Here is a 17,523-nt window from a genome sequence, read left to right on the forward strand (position 1 = left end):
GTCTTCGGCATTTTTGCCTTCTGATGTTGGGGTTGTATGTATCTCCCAGCTCCCCTTCCATGTACTGAAATTATCCATTCTGTACAGCCGTGTACCATTTTCTGTCTGTTCCTGCTGTCTGCTTGCATCAAGGCTTCTCTTTTTCTGCTCTTCTTTCAAGGTGCTCCATTTGTCCGGGGTTTCACTCTTATTATTTCTTTTCTTTCTGTCATAAGTTGATCCTCTGATCTCTTGAACTCTTTTGGGAAGTCGGTAGAGAGAAGAGTGTCATCTTTACGCAAGGTGCTGATTTGTTTCTTTGTCTACTCTGCAGAGAGTGCAGAAGTGGCTGAAGCTGTGTCTTCACTGATAAAAGCTGGGTGGATTACTGCTAGACTGCATAGGTCTTTCCGTACCCCATCACATGCTGTGTTAGCATAAACATCTGTCCTCGTACAGTTTAGCCTGTAGGTATAGGCATCTGTTTCCTTCTCTGTGGAGAAAAAAGACTTCTAAAATTTTTAAGAACAATAACTGGTCATTGAAGAAGTGGGTAAGCAGCAGTGCATAAGCACAGTATTTCAGCCAGAATGTCTGTCACTGGAGGTTTTTGAGATCAAGGTAGACAAACAGTTACCATTTACAAGGAATGGTTGATGCTTGGCTGATCCTTCAGGACAGATTAGGTGATCATTCAAAATCTTTTGCAACTGTATTTCCTCTGTTTCCTACTAAAAGATGTTCAACTGTGAAATGACTCTTTATCTTATGCATCATATTTATTTATTCCTGCTTCTCTAAATGTGTCTCCAAAAGCATTTCTGCTCCAGAAGCACCTTTGCCACTATACTTAACCCACTGTGGCCCCTTCAGCACAGTCCCCAGCTATGCAGATAGGTCAGAGAAAGAGGATTTGGTGGTGGTGGATTTTTTTCCTTCCTGGAAGTAAATTTTTGCCTCCCTTCTGTCCCAAATTAGGCAGGTTAAGTTGAGTAAAGCTGTGTTCTTCTGGCACGGTTTATCTATTTTTATACTAGGCTTTACTAGTGTAACTATTTCTGTGTGACTTCATGGCTTCTTTACCCACACTATTTGAGGTAGTTGCTGTGCCAGCAAAGTCTCTAGTGAAGGACCAGGACAGCTATAGCACTGAGACTGTTTAAATTAAGGGTTTCTCGACTGGTTTAGGTCACTCCTTGACAATGAGGTTGTAGTAGCTACTGTGGTTGAAATCTAATGTTTCTATAAAGAGACCCACACACTCAGGCTGTCTGAGGCATTAGCCAAGTTTTGGAGGGCTAATCACAGTCTTTGCTTGTAGACCTTAACTGCATAATAACCAGGTTTCCTCATCATATCCTCTTGTCCACACTTGATAGATCATATTTTCTTGTTTATTTCCAATGTGGAGTTCTGGTTTTATATATGAATAGCAAACATGCAGAAACATAAATAAGTGTAAGAAGAAAAAATAAATATAGCCCATCTTCTGAGATGAAAAATGAGACTTCTTCCTCATCATCCTAAAATACTTCTAACCACTCCCTGACTCTGTGGATCCAGGAAGCCAGATGAGATGGACTAAAAACCAAGTTCTGACTGTTTGCCACTAGGCCACTATAGCATCCCGTTACTTTTTCTTCAAGGATTCCAAATACCTCATTGTTATACACTTAAATGTTATTTAAAAGTTCTATCCTTAAGTGGTTTCAGGTTTTTGTGTAAGTTTTGGAATAAAGCTGGAGGCATTGTGACCTAGGCTAAGCAGTAGCATGAGTTTGCAGCATCTGTGCTGGATTTGTGTTGGAAAGTCCCTTCCCTTTTTGCTCGTGGCTAGTCAGAGACACTAGAGTGTGGTCTTTCCAGCTACTCCATTTCACAAAACTCCTGCTCTAAGGGGCAGTCACCTGTATAATTGCAGATGGAAGAGACTAGCAGAAGGGCAGCTCCTTTGCTCATCCATACCATTTAGGTGACTGTGTAGGCAAGATAAGTGAGAGGTTTTAAAAAAAGAGAGATGTCAGTGTCTAAAGAGTTTTGGCAGGCATTAAATATGGTGGTTTGGGTGGGTTTTTCCCATTTTGCCTTGAGTATTCAGGGTTTGTCCCTATCTCACTGACATCACTGATATTGGGACCAAACCCTGAAATAAATTGGTTTTGGCAGTTAATTATCTCTAAACAGGGGAGCAGAAAAGAAAATCATTAGCAAGGAAATTACTTTTTTGTTGTACTACTGCATGCTTAAATTTCTACCACTTTTACTTATGGGATGAGTGGATATGCATCCCATAGTTTGGAAAAAGGAAGTACTTGGTTTCAGTCAAGATATACTGGTGCAACTCAGGGGACAATTCAGGTTTGGGAGCAGGTTCTGAGAGCAGAAAATGCTAAAGCTGCATCATTCTCTGAGATGTGTACTTGAGCTGTACAGTATATTCTGTTACATCAGCTGCAGTACACTGGTAGTTTTAAGTTATACTGGGAAGGAAGATCGTACCACTGCTGTAAGCAAAATGAGGTATTGCCCAAGGAAATTAAAGAGTATACCTTGGATTACATCCTTGGTAGCATTACTTGTATGCAAACTTGATTTTGTTCCCAGTGCTTTGTATGCTGTGTTCAATTTTTAACATCAGGAAAGTAGTGTTGTATAATATAGAGCCCTGAGCTCTCAGGCTTTGAAATTATAATAAAGGTAGCGTGTATCACTTGGTAATGTGTGCTGTTATTGTGCAAACATCAGCTTCCTGGTTTGGCCCCCCTCCCCACCATGGCTGAAGGCCTGTCCTTTCATACTGGAAGAAACATTTATCGGGAAGACAAATCCCAGAACAAGTCTTTCTCACCAAACTGGCTTTAAGACCTGAGGCAATGACATCTCTTAATGAAAAGACTTTCCCAGTGTAATCGTACCCACAAAATCTTATTTAGCAAGAGCTTCTGGTGTTGACTGTTGCTTTGTGCTCTCTGGTAAACTGGCTTGGATGTCATTCTTTCGCAGAGCAACTTCATGTCTCTTGCCAGCTCTGTGACCTCCTGGGTCAGCTGTGAGCCTGCTCTACAATCCATTAACAGGATGCATCTGCTGCAGGTAGTGAGAGGGAGGCCACACTACTGTATTACAGTCAGGAGATGTTTCCAAGGCTTCTCTAAAGCCCTGTTTTACCATAAGGCTTTTTTCCTACCTGCTGTTGAATGTTATTCTCATCTTCCGTCATGTCATTTGACATGTGTGGTCCTGTATTGGAAGATAAGAAACCTGGGAGAACTGTCAGAGCAAAAGGTCTGGCTCTAAGAATAGGAGGTCAGAGTACCAGGTCTGACAAGCTGAGGAAACATTCATTTGAATATTTAATCAGATTCCTGACATTCTAATATCTGTTTGGATAGAGAACTGATGTGGGTAATGGTAAATTTGAAAATAATAGTTTTAAATACAGTGATGTATCATAGTCCCTTATATCTTTAATACTCCTGAGATAAGTTTTACTTTTTTACTTCTTTTGTTTTTCTTTCTAACAATAATTTGCCTGATGAGGAAGAAGCATGGGTTGTAGTTTTCTGATACCTACAATTTTCTATTTAATACACATCATGAAGCCAAGAGGCATCTGGCTTTTTCTCACTGAAGCACCATACATTGGTTCCCCATCAAAACTAGGATAGGCTCAGTCTTAACCCACAAGTAGTTTTTCTGATTCAAGTAGCATGTATGTGTTCCTGGAATTTCTTGGGTTAGAGATAATGGAATAAGATTCTCTAAACTTCAGATTAAAGGGAAAACAGGAACTGCTGCTTCAGATGTGCAGTTTCTGTCAGTAGTCAAAATGTGAGTTAATTGCTGGAGCATTTTTCTGTGACTAGAAAGCTGTATAGTTGTTTGCATATATTGCTTCTGTGTCGTGGAATAGAATGAATGCCCATTACGTTTTTACTGCTATTAATTCTAAGTATATTTACCTATCCCTACAATTAGGTGAATGAAATAATGTCCCTTGAAAGTTTTAGGTCTCTTTTGGCACAACTCTTAAAGCTGTGGAAAACTTTTTATTTTATTTTTTTAATAGGTTTTTAGAGAAAAGCACTAGCTCTTCTGTAAAGTTAAGGTGTCATTTACAGACTGTAATCAAGGAGGAATTTTTTTAATTTTCTGGAGTAGCTGTAAAAGCTGGCATGGGCTCCTTTTTTTCCTGTGCTCTGTGCTGGTTTTTTCCTCAATACTTTTTACTGCAAATGTGAACATGCCATCAAGCTGTAATCGTTGGTGGCAGGTATTCTGTTTCTTAATTGTGAAAGAATTTTCTTCACCAGCAGACCACATGAAACCTAGGAGACAGGGTAACAGAAGTTCGGGGGCTTTTTTTATTACTCTGAACCATTTAGGGTGGATTCACCGAGCACCATGTGGATGTAAGCTCTTTCATTTAAAAATAACGCGCACACTACAGCAAACAGCATCTACCTTAAGCAAGCTTTTCTTAGGGTGAAATATACCAGTCTTCTCCATGCCTCTCCATGGTCTGATTCTTATATGTTACTCTTATATACGGTAAAGAAGAAACAAACGTACCTCTTTATGTAAGCAAAGAGAAGGTCCTGTTTTCTGCTGATAGAGTATATGATGCCTTTTTCACAACTTGCTGCAGGTGATACAACTACCTGTAGCAACCTGGGCAGGTTTTTTTGTTTGCATAAACTCCTAATCACTAAAGGTAAGGTGTTACCATCAGTAAGGGTTTCCATAAACTTTTCCTGTTGTTGTCCTCAAATCACGGAATAGCCCAGGTTGGAAAGGACCTTGAAAAGTCATCTGATCCAACCTTTTGTGGTTTCCTTTAATGTTGAAACTTTCCTTTAATGTCATCTTTGTCTTGATGCCTACGTACATTTTCACTGGCTGAGGTCATGCGTGTGTTGAAATGTCCTCTCATCATGACATACGTTATTTTCTGGTTTCTTTTTCCTGCATATTAGTCTCTATTGTTGTCCTTTGTCTTAAATTTAATTTTTAATTTCTTCACTCGGAACTGTCTGTATGTGTGTGTAACACCATAAAAGTTAAAATACTCATTCACATCAGGGAATTCTGAGTGTGATGGTAATACGAAGAATAATGTCAGATTTTAAAAATCAGTTAAAGAATAGAAGGAACTTTATTTTCTGCTCACAGTGAAGAGTGGCAAGCTTCTTATACTGTCTGTGTAAGGCTGTATATGTCTGTTAAAGAGGAACCTGCTAATAAATACAGTGTTGATGTGCTTATTTATCTGCACAAATATATCCTCTAAAGTAAATATTGGCCAGTTCATACAGGACTAGAAGCAGAATGCTTAATGTTGGTCTTATTTCATTGTGTTGAACTGTGTACTTTTGTTTTGAATTAAGACTGTTATTTTGAGATATAAAACTGTTCTAAGTTAAATATTTTAGTCTAATTAAAGAGGGAATGGCATATTTTGTGCTAAACTACTGAAACCATGAATTATCACCACTTTTATTTTAGTAACTAAATCTTAGGTTTCCTTCCAGAGACTTTTTCTTAATTTATCCTTGGAGCCTTTTGGGTTGAGGAATTAATTGATAACGCTGCTGAAACCTTAAATTGTGTCTCTCGGCTTTCATTATGTGCTGCTTAGAAACTCTAGTCAAAGCAAGTATGGAGAATACCTGCTGCTGCTTTCTCAGAAGCTGAGGTCTTCTGATTGACGTCATGTTCGTTGGTATCTCTCTCCTAGTTGCTTCAGTGTAGTGAACAACAGAAGTCGTATGTTCACATAGATGTGTCAGTGCTTGCTATGTAGTTATTCTAACTGACAGTTATAATGGAATATTGTGCAGACAGGAATATGCTTGCCAGGTGTTGAAAGGAGAACTTGTAAATACATCACAAGAGAGACACACTAATACAGTCCTAAAACATACAAGTATGTGGATTGGGAGAAGGTGCTTATACTTTTATTTTCAAAGCTAGTAGTCTGTTAATTTTTAGCTAATTTTTATTTGTTGGTTTCTTAGAACTGTGCATTTCTCTGTGATTTATTTCTGTTAACTTAGTTTTTTTAATCTTCTTCATTTTAATGTGTGCCTGTTTGCCCATAAAGGGATATTACTCTATGAGCCCTTGTGATGACGGATATGTAAGTGTCTATATCTTTATATCCTTTAACGTTGCCTGCTCAATCTGCCACACTCTGTATTTCTCTTCATTTCACAATGTGTAACAATTTTCTGTGCATTTTAACTTGTCATGGCATTAACTGTATGGTTTATGAAGAGCCAAAAAATGTGCAAGGCTTGGAATTTCTGCATGGAGAATGGAACAGAAGATCTGAGTAACCTTATGGCTTTGTAATACATGTAACACAGCATGTCAACATAAGAGCAGCTTTGTCCACAACTCTGTTACATGAATGAGTTCCTTATAGCATGCAGAAAGCAATTTTCTTCCACATGAACATCAGTGTATATAGTGTACAATGTCTGAAGTGTGCCAACACCAACTGATCTCACAACACCTTTGACAAAGCAAGTAACTATTATTAAGACAATACAGCAAATTGAGTTGTACTCTTAAGAGGTGCATCATATTTTACGTATTTTTATTTTTAATTTCTAAAGTGAAGCGCACTTTCTCTGGTAAAGATTATAAAATTCTTTCATGCAATTAAAATGGAACCTCTTTCACTGAAAACTGAAAAAGCAAAACAGTGTTCTGCGAACTGCCTGTGACTTCTGTAACCCAGATGGAAGTTTGTATTCTGGCAGTATTACAAGTACACCATAAGTATCTAATTTTGCCCATAGTCAGTGCATTCTTTGCAAAGAGAGGAAATGAGTTTACTTCTAACTAACTTGGTATGTAATCAATTTATAGAAGTGATTGACACCAATTCTGAAAAATGTCAGTCAGTATTCTGCTTTAAAATAATCCATATTTTTGTTTTGATCACTTTGGGTAAAACAAGATTTCACCCTTTGAGAAAACCTACTTTTTTTCCAAATGTATTCATCACCTGGAATTACAGTAACCCCTGTGGGCACTCAACTTCCTGCTTAACATTTTGTTTTGAGAAATAGTCATGGCATTATTGAATGCAGCGGACTATTCCTTATGTTCTGTGCTTCTTTTTACCTTGATAAAGAGAATACAATCCACATTAACCTGTGTTAAAAGATCACCAGTGTCAATCGATCTGTTCCTGTTGATGATGTGAATGATCATAAGGGATACCTCTTGCTTGATGTTTAACATTTTCTTCCCTCATAATGGTCTATTTTGAGATTGAGAAAAGTTGATTACAAATGAGCAATTATGAATTAAATGTCCTTTGCTAATGAAAAGTTTTGCCCTTATACAAGTAACTTCATACAATTGTAGATTGTAGTAATTTTAAATGCAGAGTTCTTAATAAAATTTTTTAAAGCTATCTGATGCTAATTCTGAGATATTTCTTGAATACACAGATAGCTTCCAGCTTCCCCTCACTGTTTATATAATTTTATACTTTTTTTCTGACATTATGTCTTGTCGTTACATTATCACATAGTATTATAGTGTGACTTTTATGTATGCTTGAGATGTCTTAGAACCTGTTTTGTATGGTAAGTGGGAAGTTTTCATAACAGCATATCTCTAGTATAAGTAAGACAAAAAATAATTAAAAACATTCACAGATCATCTTACGAAATGAATTTGCATAGCCCCAGTAGACCTGCCAGGTTACACAAGCTCAGAATCTAATCCATCATAGGCTGCATGTAGCAGTGTTGTTGTAATTAGCATGTAACAAATAAGCTCAACATAAATTTGTGAGTGCTAATGATATATACGAATTTGCTCAGACTTTTGTTTTACTCCTCACAGTATTCATTACGTAACTTTGGTTATTCTGAACCTGCACTGATTTTACACTGAATTCTTATAGTACTTTTTCAGAGTACATTTTCTTATAGTACAGAGTGGTAACTGATGACAGAATCTGGCTTTCAGCTTTAGCCTTTAGCGTATTATGAATATATACATCAAATAGCAAAGTCGCATTGGTTTGAATACGGGGCTACAGTATTTGATAAAATCAATTGTGGTTTTGGCTTGCACTTGAAATACATCTGTTTTCTTTTATAATTTTTTCCCCCTTTGAACTTCTTTGTTTCATTCCATGCTGTTTGCATTCATGCCTCACTTCGTTCAAAAATGAAGGGCTGCCATCTGTGGCTAATCTGCATTGTGACAGAATTACTTGACTTAATATGGCACCTGGTTTGGCTTTGGCAAGAACCAACACAAATATAAGTCATACCCCATGATCCTACCAGAATGATCTGTGCTTGGGCTGTTGTTTCCTTGTGTTTGTTTCTTTTCATTTCCTTAGGACACCTAGTTTTTGCATGTGTTTCAACTATGACAAATTATTCTGTCTCAAGATAGGTTTTGCACGAAAAGTATTTTGTTCAAGATTAAGTCTGTGAATGCTGAGAGTCATGTATTGCAAATGAGTCATGTACGCCCCATGTTCTTCATACTCTTTCACTCACTGGCAATTTAAGGAATACTGGTACTCAAAAGTTGAATTAATGTTTAACCTGTTCCAGGAAAGGTAAGATTGGGAAAGGGGCTTGGGAGAAAATACTGAGGAATTAAGTGCTTTTTAATCTAAGAAAACTGATTATGAAGAGGAACTCTGTAACCTTGGCTGATTGAGGCGTCATCTGGTGGTTGACAGGATGAGCGTGTAATGAGGTTATCTGTCAGCAGTGCCTTTCACTCTGTCTGCCTTTCAGTCTGTGGCCTTGGATTCATCACCTGGAGATGAAGATGTTTCTGCTAACCTGCTGATGTTTCTACTACTAACCTTACAAGAATATTAAGAATTTACTTTCCATAGAGTGCTTTGAGGGCTTTGAGTGCGCAGTGCTGATGGGTTTACTTTCCAATTATTTAAAAGCAGCTGTTACAAATAAGTCCCAACTTTCCAGCATCCACATGCACACTCTATCAAAACCACAGTACAGTTGGAGTTTTTTTCATTATTGCCACAGAAATGACAAGATATCAGACTTCAGTGTTTACATTTGAGAACGAATACCAGGAAACTGAAGAGCAGATCTGTGAGGATCAAAAAAACAAAAGGCTGTTATGGGCTCTGTCCTACCTACTTCCAGACTTCAGTACTAACCTTTCCCTCAGTTAAATGTATTCCTTTGTTCCTAAAAATAATTTTTAAAGGCTTCATATTTTTAGACATATCTACAACATAGAAGTCCATTTTTAAAAGCATATGCAAAAGTTCTGCAAAGACATTTTTGCAAAGAGTTTTGTTATTCATTCGGTGGTAGGGCAGGTTTTTGTTCCTGAGACCCTCTCGCTTTTGCTTCACACAGTAGCGATGTGTTGGGAGGGGTGAAGGCTGATTCAGCTGGCACCCCCACCAGAAGTAATGCATGTGGAAGCTTGGCTTTGGATCTGTTGTGTACAAGATCATGGTGAAGATGATGACTTTGTTCCACTGGCTAGATTATATATCTTAAATGAGGCAAGCATGCTGATGTAAGTCAGCCCAAGAGCCGATCTGTTGGGCTGTATTTGAGGTGTGGTTTTCCTTTTGTTAAAGCTAACGTGCAAATCAAGAACTAGAGCTTAATACAGCTTTTTGGGATTAGGTTGCGTAAAGATATTTAACTTGGTAAATATCCTGAGATTGGGACATTTCAGATCCCTAGCAAAGAGGAGAAATGTAAACAAACAAATACTACCTAGTGATATGCAAAAGGAAGTGCTGAGGCCCAAGTGTATTTGCTTTGGTGGGCGAAGAGAAATTATTTTTTTTTGGTGGACAAGAGAAATCTCTTCCTGTAACGTGGTTGTATGATTTCTGTTTATCAGTGGTGCTGACCATAGTCCAGTTCTGACATAAAGTGCATAAAGGACAAACTAGCCCTGGAAAACTTTTCCTGTTTCTCTTTTGCCTCATTGAACCTGATGTAATATGAACTGTATCCTTTTTACTTTTCCAGAAACACCAAAAGCCTCAGAGAGCTTTCTTCTTCCTGTGCAGGTTCTAGACTGATAAACTTTGGTCTGATCAGAAAAGTGAGTGCTGGACAGGAAAGTTCTCCATCCCAGTGGTGCTGCCCTCAGACCTCCAGTGCAGGGCCTGCCTCACTGCCTGGTGCCTTTTTGGCATGGGCAGACTGCAGAGCCGAAGCGTACTAAATGCTTTGCTGTGCTCCATCTACTGGCTCAAAAAGTAATTTGGGAATTCATAGGACTTTGTGCTGCTTGATCTAATTGATTTTTAAAAACCTGAATGTCTTTCCAGTTGGAAGTTTCTGTAATTTGAAGCTTATAAAAGCTTGCAAAATCTTACACTTGCCAAAAAATGTTATAGGTGTGGAAGGAGGGTGCACGTGTCTTTACCAGTTATATATTCTTTGGTTAGGTTTTGGTTGGAGCACATGTTTTTGTTTCTAAGGCAGCAAAACAGTGCTGGGTAAAAAACTTTGCTGAGAAGCAGAAAGCTTTTATATCAGTCTCTTTACTTTTAGTGGCCTGCTGTATTTCTTTTCTCAATACTGTTCTTTGTCTCATCTTCTCATCTTCAAGGGCTCTGTCATTTATTTTGCTTTAATGTACTATTTTTCCCCATTTCCTTTAATGGAGAAGAGTGCTGAGGAAGGCAACAAAAACTGTTTGTGATTTCATTGCACACTGAAGTACAAGATGATAGGTTTTGACTGGGAAAACAGTTTTGTTTAAACAGAAGTTAACTACTTATATTTATAAAAAAATGCTAAGGAAAATACAAGTAAATGAAAATAAAACAGTTTAGGTAATCTGATACTTTGGAATACTTTTGTATTGTGTAAAATAAAGTATGATTTGAGAACTCCTTTCAAGACAGGTTAATTTTGAAGTGTATGACCTGTTAATTGTCTATTGTGTACAAGTCATTCATTGACTTAAAAATAATATAAAATGCTTTCCAATGCGTGTATAAGCTTATTTTCCATGTAAGAGAGCAGTTCCTTGTATTACGAAGGATACCCATGAGGTAGCATGTTCAAGAATATGTCAGCTAGTGTAATTCAATATTCTCTATGGTATTTCATGCTTTTTGTCTCCTAAATACCGCAGTTTTAAATCTGACAATAGACATCGATTATATAGCTCCCAATGAAAGAGGCTAGGTTAGAAGAAAAGACCGGTTTTAAAGTCATAAGCGGTAATGAGAGATTTTTTAGAAAGTGAGTAGGGAGATCAACACAAAGAGGTGACACTGAATATTCTGTGAATATGGCATGTAGTTGACATCAGAATGGATGATATGAAGCAGTCCTATGCCAGAATCGCTGCTTCTTGGCTCACCTACAATTAGCTCTAGCAAAAAATGTTTGCTGAAGCAGACAGCTTTTATGTGGAACTTTTATATAGCGGTGATGTTTTTAAGTTTTAACTTGTTCAGCAATGGTGCCTGCATATGCTTTGTGTCACACTGCATCAAAGGAAATATCCAGGCTTAAACTGAATTTATTCTAGGCAGAACCACTGAGAAATGGCATACTATAATAAATGGTCTTTTCTTTACATATTAATAGTTATATATAGGGGTATATATTAGTAGCAACAGGCACTCTGATAACATTAGTGTTCTATGTTAGCAGCAAAATTTTTGAAGTCAATAAATGCGTTTAGCAAGTTCTTCATCTTCTTCAGTGGGCTTCAGATGGTAGTTTCTACTCACTTTTTTTCCTTTTACTTGTCTTCTTTTTTAAATGCTTCAAGTGTAGGTCATTTTTGGAATATGATGGTAAAGATAACATAGCCAGATCATAACAGAAGAGGTTTTTACCTGTGGAACACTTTTAAGGGAAGAGAAAGATAAACACTGAAGTCCTCTTTCTTTAGCTGTGTTTCTATTTTGCAACATAGGTTTTATAGGAAAAGAACTGCAGAACCCCAGTGAAAGAATTCACTGTGGACTTCATTGGTAACACTGTTGGTGTGAAGTTTGGACTAATCTGTTGTGATTTCTATTTTTCTTTTTTTTTCTGATCCAGGCTTCCACAATGTTAAGAGCGTCTTTAGCCTCTGTGTAAGTATTTATTGCTGAGCTTCATTTATATCTGTAGAGAAGAGGAGGAGATGTTTGTAAACTGATGCGTACTGTCAGTTGTCTGCAAATGGGAATCATCCTTTGTGTGCTTCCTCTGATCTCAGTGAACATTGTATGCAAATATGGTGTGATCTCTATTCTTCTGTTGAGCAGGTTCAGTAACATCCTAATTTCTGGAGGATGTTGCTAATTGGGTAAATCTGCCACTCCACACCTGTGAGTTGGTTGCTGTATTTTCTTCACTGTTTCCGCACAGTACAGTCCTGTTATTGTAACTGGTTTGCTTCTCACAAATCCAGGAAAAGGGGGAATCAGTAACGTAGATTTTTAGGTGCTTCAAGTTTAATTTTTTTGTGACTGACTTAATAAATTTTGGCTTATAAGATTGAATAGAGATGGTGTATCTGAGGTGAAAGTTTTATTTAATTTTTAAGACACTGATTTGATCCTTCTCTTGTTTACAAGATACTAAATGGAGCAATTATATGTATAACGTAAAATTTGTTTTGAAAAGTAGGATAGGAAGATAAGAGTAAAAAACATTTAATGGAATATATTTAAATATTAAAGCATTGACTGGAAATAATTTTGTTGAGGGAACCTTCTATTGCGTTATTAAAACTCAAAATAGCAAGATAGTACTGGTTCACGGAAAGTGGTCCTATATTAAGCCTTATGTTAAGCCAGGATAGTCCAGCCTGTAAAAATTCATTCAGCCTACCACCTTTACCTTGGAGAAGTCATTTCTGTGTGGATGAGGGTTTAGAGGTGAAGTTGGAGCTGCAGCTTGTTACTGTGTCTGTTTATAACTGTGTGCTAAAAGCCACAAGCTGCTGCTCTTGTTTGCCCTTGTCCACACAAGGCAAAAAAGGGGATTGCTGGACTGTTTGTGCCACTAAAAAGCTGAGATCATCACCTGGCTAGCTGTCAGTTTAGTGTCTGCAAGTTGTGATGGTCAACGAGCTGCATGAATGGCGAACAAATAAGCGCAAGTTTACAAAGTCTGTTGTTCTGACATGGTAATGGTAATAAAAGTAACAAAGGTGTAAAAATGTGGAAGCTCTTTTCCTGAAGCAGGCTTCCTGTTTTGGCTCTTCTCGCCTCAGTAACATCAGCTGCACTGAATAAGGAGGGAGATTTTTGATGAATGTCTTTCCCGTTTGCATTGTAGGAAGTTGCAGGATGTGCCATTGTTGCCCTCTTTGGATTATGAGAAGCTGAAGAAGGATTTGATTGCAGGGAATGATCGTCTCAAGGCCTTCTTACTGCAGGCTCTGCGCTGGGTAAGAGAGAGTGCCTCAGCAGAAATAAATACGTCCTTTCTGGAGAGATCCAGAACTAAAATCTGTTTTGCGAGCATTATAGACAAGTTCTCTCTTTGTCAGTGAAGCTTGCTAAGGCTCTTGAGATGATGAAGAAAGCCCAGGCAGTAGATACCTATTTGTAGCAATGTCCCCCTCATCTGAGGGAAGCCAGATAGGAATTCCTGGGATCTTCACTGGAAGTAACTTCTGGTATGTTTTCAAAGAAATTGCTGTTGTTGTTCTAGGCAGTACCTTTTTCCATGTATTGCCCTGTTTTAGATTATATAAATATTGCTGTATCCAGGAAATACCTGGCTCTAATCACCAGTTTTCCTTTATAATCAAGGTATTCTACAAGACCCTACCTTTTGGTTGACTCAGATCATGTAATATTTCAGGAGAATTAAAGGTGACAACAGGAAGTTACATTTTCCTGCTGAAAAGGAAGCTGGTGTGTTCACAGTGACAGACGTGAAAGATGATAATAGTGGAATTCTGATCAAGCTTCAATGTCCATTTTCACATTAAAAAAACATCCGCTGGGGCTGACCAGTGGTTCTTCTAACCCAGTACTCTGTCTCGGATGTAGTAAAGCACCACATCTGTAGCTACTAGAGGGGCTTTTAAACTTTATGGGAAGTAATGCTGTATCCTTCCTGTATGGAAGTGGTAAGTGATGACAGCTCCCAAGCAGCAGTTTTGTAATGGATCGCTGAGCTGAGGTCAGGCCAGTTCATCTCTTTCCCTTAGATCACTGAGGTTGAATTCCTTCTCCCTGTGAGAAGAGATTTCTCATCTATTTAAAATCTTTAGTGGTCATCAATTCACATTTATTTGACTGGTTTATTTATATCGTTATTTATTTTAGCGCTTGACAACATCATATCCTGGAGAACAGAGAGACACTGTGCTGCAAGCCTACATCAGTAATGACCTCCTAGACTGCCACAGCAACTGTCAGGTCAGCTGGAAAGGTTTTTCTTCCAACATCGATGTGATATCGCTCATTTGATTCTATAAAGTTCTGATCAGAAAATTTTATCGCTCTTTGGAAGCGGGGGGAAAGTAGTAGTGCCAAAACCATGTAATACGTTTAACTTCTGCATCCCAGTCTTTACATGTTGATGGGTAAAGCTTTGCATTACAAGGGCTCTCACTGTAAATACAGTTCTTGTAGACAAGTGGAAGTTTGTCACCTCTCCTGGTGCTTAATGCCTGTGAGTTGAGCAGAAGCTGAGTCCCTTGCTTAGGAGTTCGCTCTTGCTTACCAGATGCTATGTCTCTTTTTGAGTGATAATGTACTCCTAGATAATACTCAATCCATTTCACTGATCTAGGATAAGAACTAAATTAGGACTTCAGTCTCAGTATCTCTATGGAATATCTGATTTCCATGAATTTGGAAAGGATTGTTACCTTTCTTTGGAAAGGGGATTTGCTGGTGCGTTGATTTTGAAAGGTTAAGTCACTGATAATCCAATGCTATTGCTAACAAAAGTGCAACCTTTTTAGTTTGTAATAGCGAATTTTGTGCATAGTTGAGTTCCCCCGTTGTTTGAAGCAGTGGACTGACTTGTTATGTTATGGCTCCCATTGTCATTGCAACAGTAACTTGTATCACTAGGAAAGTTAAAGGATTATTAAATCAATGGTCTGGTTTTCTCCCTGTAAATTTCTGTAAGAGGGAAGTAATGCCTGAATAAAATTTATAAGTAATGTATAAGTAATGCCTGAAGTAAAACACATTAGAAATAGTTTGCAATGCGGTGTTCTTGGTAAGTTACTGAGCTGCTTTCTCACAGTCTTAGTTGTCAAACAGAAGCATTCCTATTCAGGTAACATTACTGCATTTAAGTTCATCAACAAAACTAAGACTTTTTTTATCGCTGACTAAATATTAATTTTAGATACCAGTTTTAACTGATAACTGTATTAGTTCGTTGTAATTCACACCCTACATTGTGGAGCTTAATGGTGTTTTAACAAATTGAACCAAGGAGCTGTAATGTGCTTATTTGTTAATTTTTCCATTTCTCCCTCATACCCCTGCCAATAAAAATGAAACTGGAGATTTAAAATCATATTGACATTATTTAAGATATCAATATGCATTCAAATTTTGTTTGCTGTGGAAAATTTAATGAAGCTTTTAAAACATTATAGAAGACTAACTTTGTTTTTTCCTCCTCTGGTGAGTGTTATTAATGTTTGCTTTCTTTTGCAGAAAACTGTCCTCATATTACTACATTCTAAGAGTGAGGTAGTCAGACAGTATATGGCAAGGCTCATCAATGCTTTTGCTTCAATGGCAGAAGGTAAACGATTCATGGATAAAAAAGATAACATTTTCATATAATGCTGGCTTATAGGCACTTCACAATTGCATGTCACTGCATATGGAAATTTAGAGCTTTATTTGCACCCTTTTTCTATAGGGACTCACTGTCTTCTGCTACATGCATTCGAAATAGGTTCTCGGTGTCTGGAAAGTCTTCATTTTGACACTGCATATTCAACATTTTTGACTTTTGATGATCTGTAGTTTATGTGGGAGCTTACCAAGATGCAGCCTTTAATACTCTTCAGTCTCTTCATGACAGCTAAAAAAAAAAAAAGGGAAGAAAAGTCCCTGTTAATTAATGGTCCTGTAGGCAGACCGGCTACTGGGCTGTGCAACGGTAGTGAGTACAGCTGCTTTTGTATCTTCCTGGTCCTCACCTGAATAAACCTTTGTGCATCACTGCTAACTGGTTGCATATATGTGCAGCTTTGTATCTGTGCCTGTCCCAAATTACCCCTTGGTTTGGTGCTACTAGAGGAGCTAATTATTGCTAGGAATTGAAAACCCATTTAAGGTTAATAGCAGTGGGGCACCTAACTTTCCCAAGCTCTTTGCACATGTCTCTCCTTTTCTTAGAGTGTACAAAACTGTGATAGATCAGAAAGCATGTACTGAAAGAAGAACAGTGGATTCTGTGTGGTACTGACTTGGCAAGTGTGGGCCTCTAATGCCCCAAGTGGCTGGATTGAATGCAACTGTTCTGCTAGACAACTCATTTGTACAGGTTCATTTGGGTCTTGGCACAAGATTGTGGCTTGTCAAGAAGAAATTGAGGTCAATCCTCCTTACTTTTCCAAGGAGAGGGAGCTTTTCTGTCATAAGCTGATATCTCATCATCTGTTCTTTCATCACTTTTTGCACCAGGTCGTGTCTACCTTTCTCAGAACCCAACGTTGCTGCAAATGCTGGAGGAGAGACTGAAAGCTGAAGACAAGGATTCCCTTACATGGGAGAATGTTCTGGGGGCTTTGCAGAAATTCAGCCTCAGGTGATGAAAGTGCAGCACACAGTGGTGACAGCAGGACAGGAAGTACAGGCTAGTTAGGCTCTGTTCAGGGAGGAAAGAAGAGTGCTTGATTTTCCCCTAACAATCATCAGAACCTCTGATGACTGATGAAAGCAGTGTCATTTATTATGGAGGAGAACTCAGTTTTACTGACTGAATTAACCTGACTACCTACCAACTGTCAAGGCTCAAGTAAATGTACATCTCCTGCCATAGCCTTGTATGTTTTATACGTATTCCTTAACTGAACAAAGTAAAAACCTTAATGTAGAAAGTTCTGAAGATCCTACATAGAAAATAGTTGCATTACATTCCAAAGCGTAAGGTTTTCATTACCCTTTCTGCAAACATTTTTCAGGGATTTCATCCTTATCCTGTTGATCCTCTTTCCTGGAGCTGTCTATGCATGGGCTGTCTTGTTTCTTATATTAGCAATCTGATTCAAATACCCACCACAAAAGAAATATCATGCAAAAGCAGTAAAGGGTGTGATGTTGCTGTCATTTATCAAACAAATATGATCTAGGAACTCTGTTTTCACAGTACTCAGGAGGAATATTCAGCCCTGAATAATTAACTGAATGGAAGGAGGTAGATGGATGTATTTACTCTTGTTATTTTCATTCATGTTTCTTCTAAATTAAGACCGCAAGTGTTGGGGGTTGTGGTTTTTGTTTGTGAGGGCTTGTTGAAGAGTGAGGGCTGCTTTTGGATTTGCCTCATTTAGAACTTGTCTGGATGAAGCACATGTAAATGTGCTTTGGGTAAAATTCTGTAC

At 38.0% G+C, this 17,523-nt stretch overlaps 1 protein-coding gene across 6 annotated transcripts in view; it reads left to right on the plus strand.

Annotated features, from left to right (window-relative positions):
- The window catches only part of ARMC9 (armadillo repeat containing 9), a 67,532-nt gene that overhangs the window by 18,735 nt on the left and 31,274 nt on the right, over positions 1 to 17,523 (plus strand). For 4 of the 6 annotated variants that reach the window (XM_055723694.1, XM_055723696.1, XM_055723698.1 and 1 more), the window contains exons 10-15: positions 6,083 to 6,118; positions 12,039 to 12,073; positions 13,266 to 13,377; positions 14,267 to 14,359; positions 15,623 to 15,713; positions 16,604 to 16,727. In XM_055723694.1, coding sequence (XP_055579669.1) covers positions 6,083 to 6,118; positions 12,039 to 12,073; positions 13,266 to 13,377; positions 14,267 to 14,359; positions 15,623 to 15,713; positions 16,604 to 16,727 — 491 coding nt within the window. The remainder of the gene's footprint in view (positions 1 to 6,082; positions 6,119 to 12,038; positions 12,074 to 13,265; positions 13,378 to 14,266; positions 14,360 to 15,622; positions 15,714 to 16,603; positions 16,728 to 17,523) is intronic. The other 2 variants (XM_055723697.1, XM_055723699.1) reach the window with 1 other exon arrangement.

This window comes from Falco cherrug, chromosome 11, assembly GCF_023634085.1.
Source record: "Falco cherrug isolate bFalChe1 chromosome 11, bFalChe1.pri, whole genome shotgun sequence".
NCBI lineage: Eukaryota > Metazoa > Chordata > Aves > Falconiformes > Falconidae > Falco > Falco cherrug.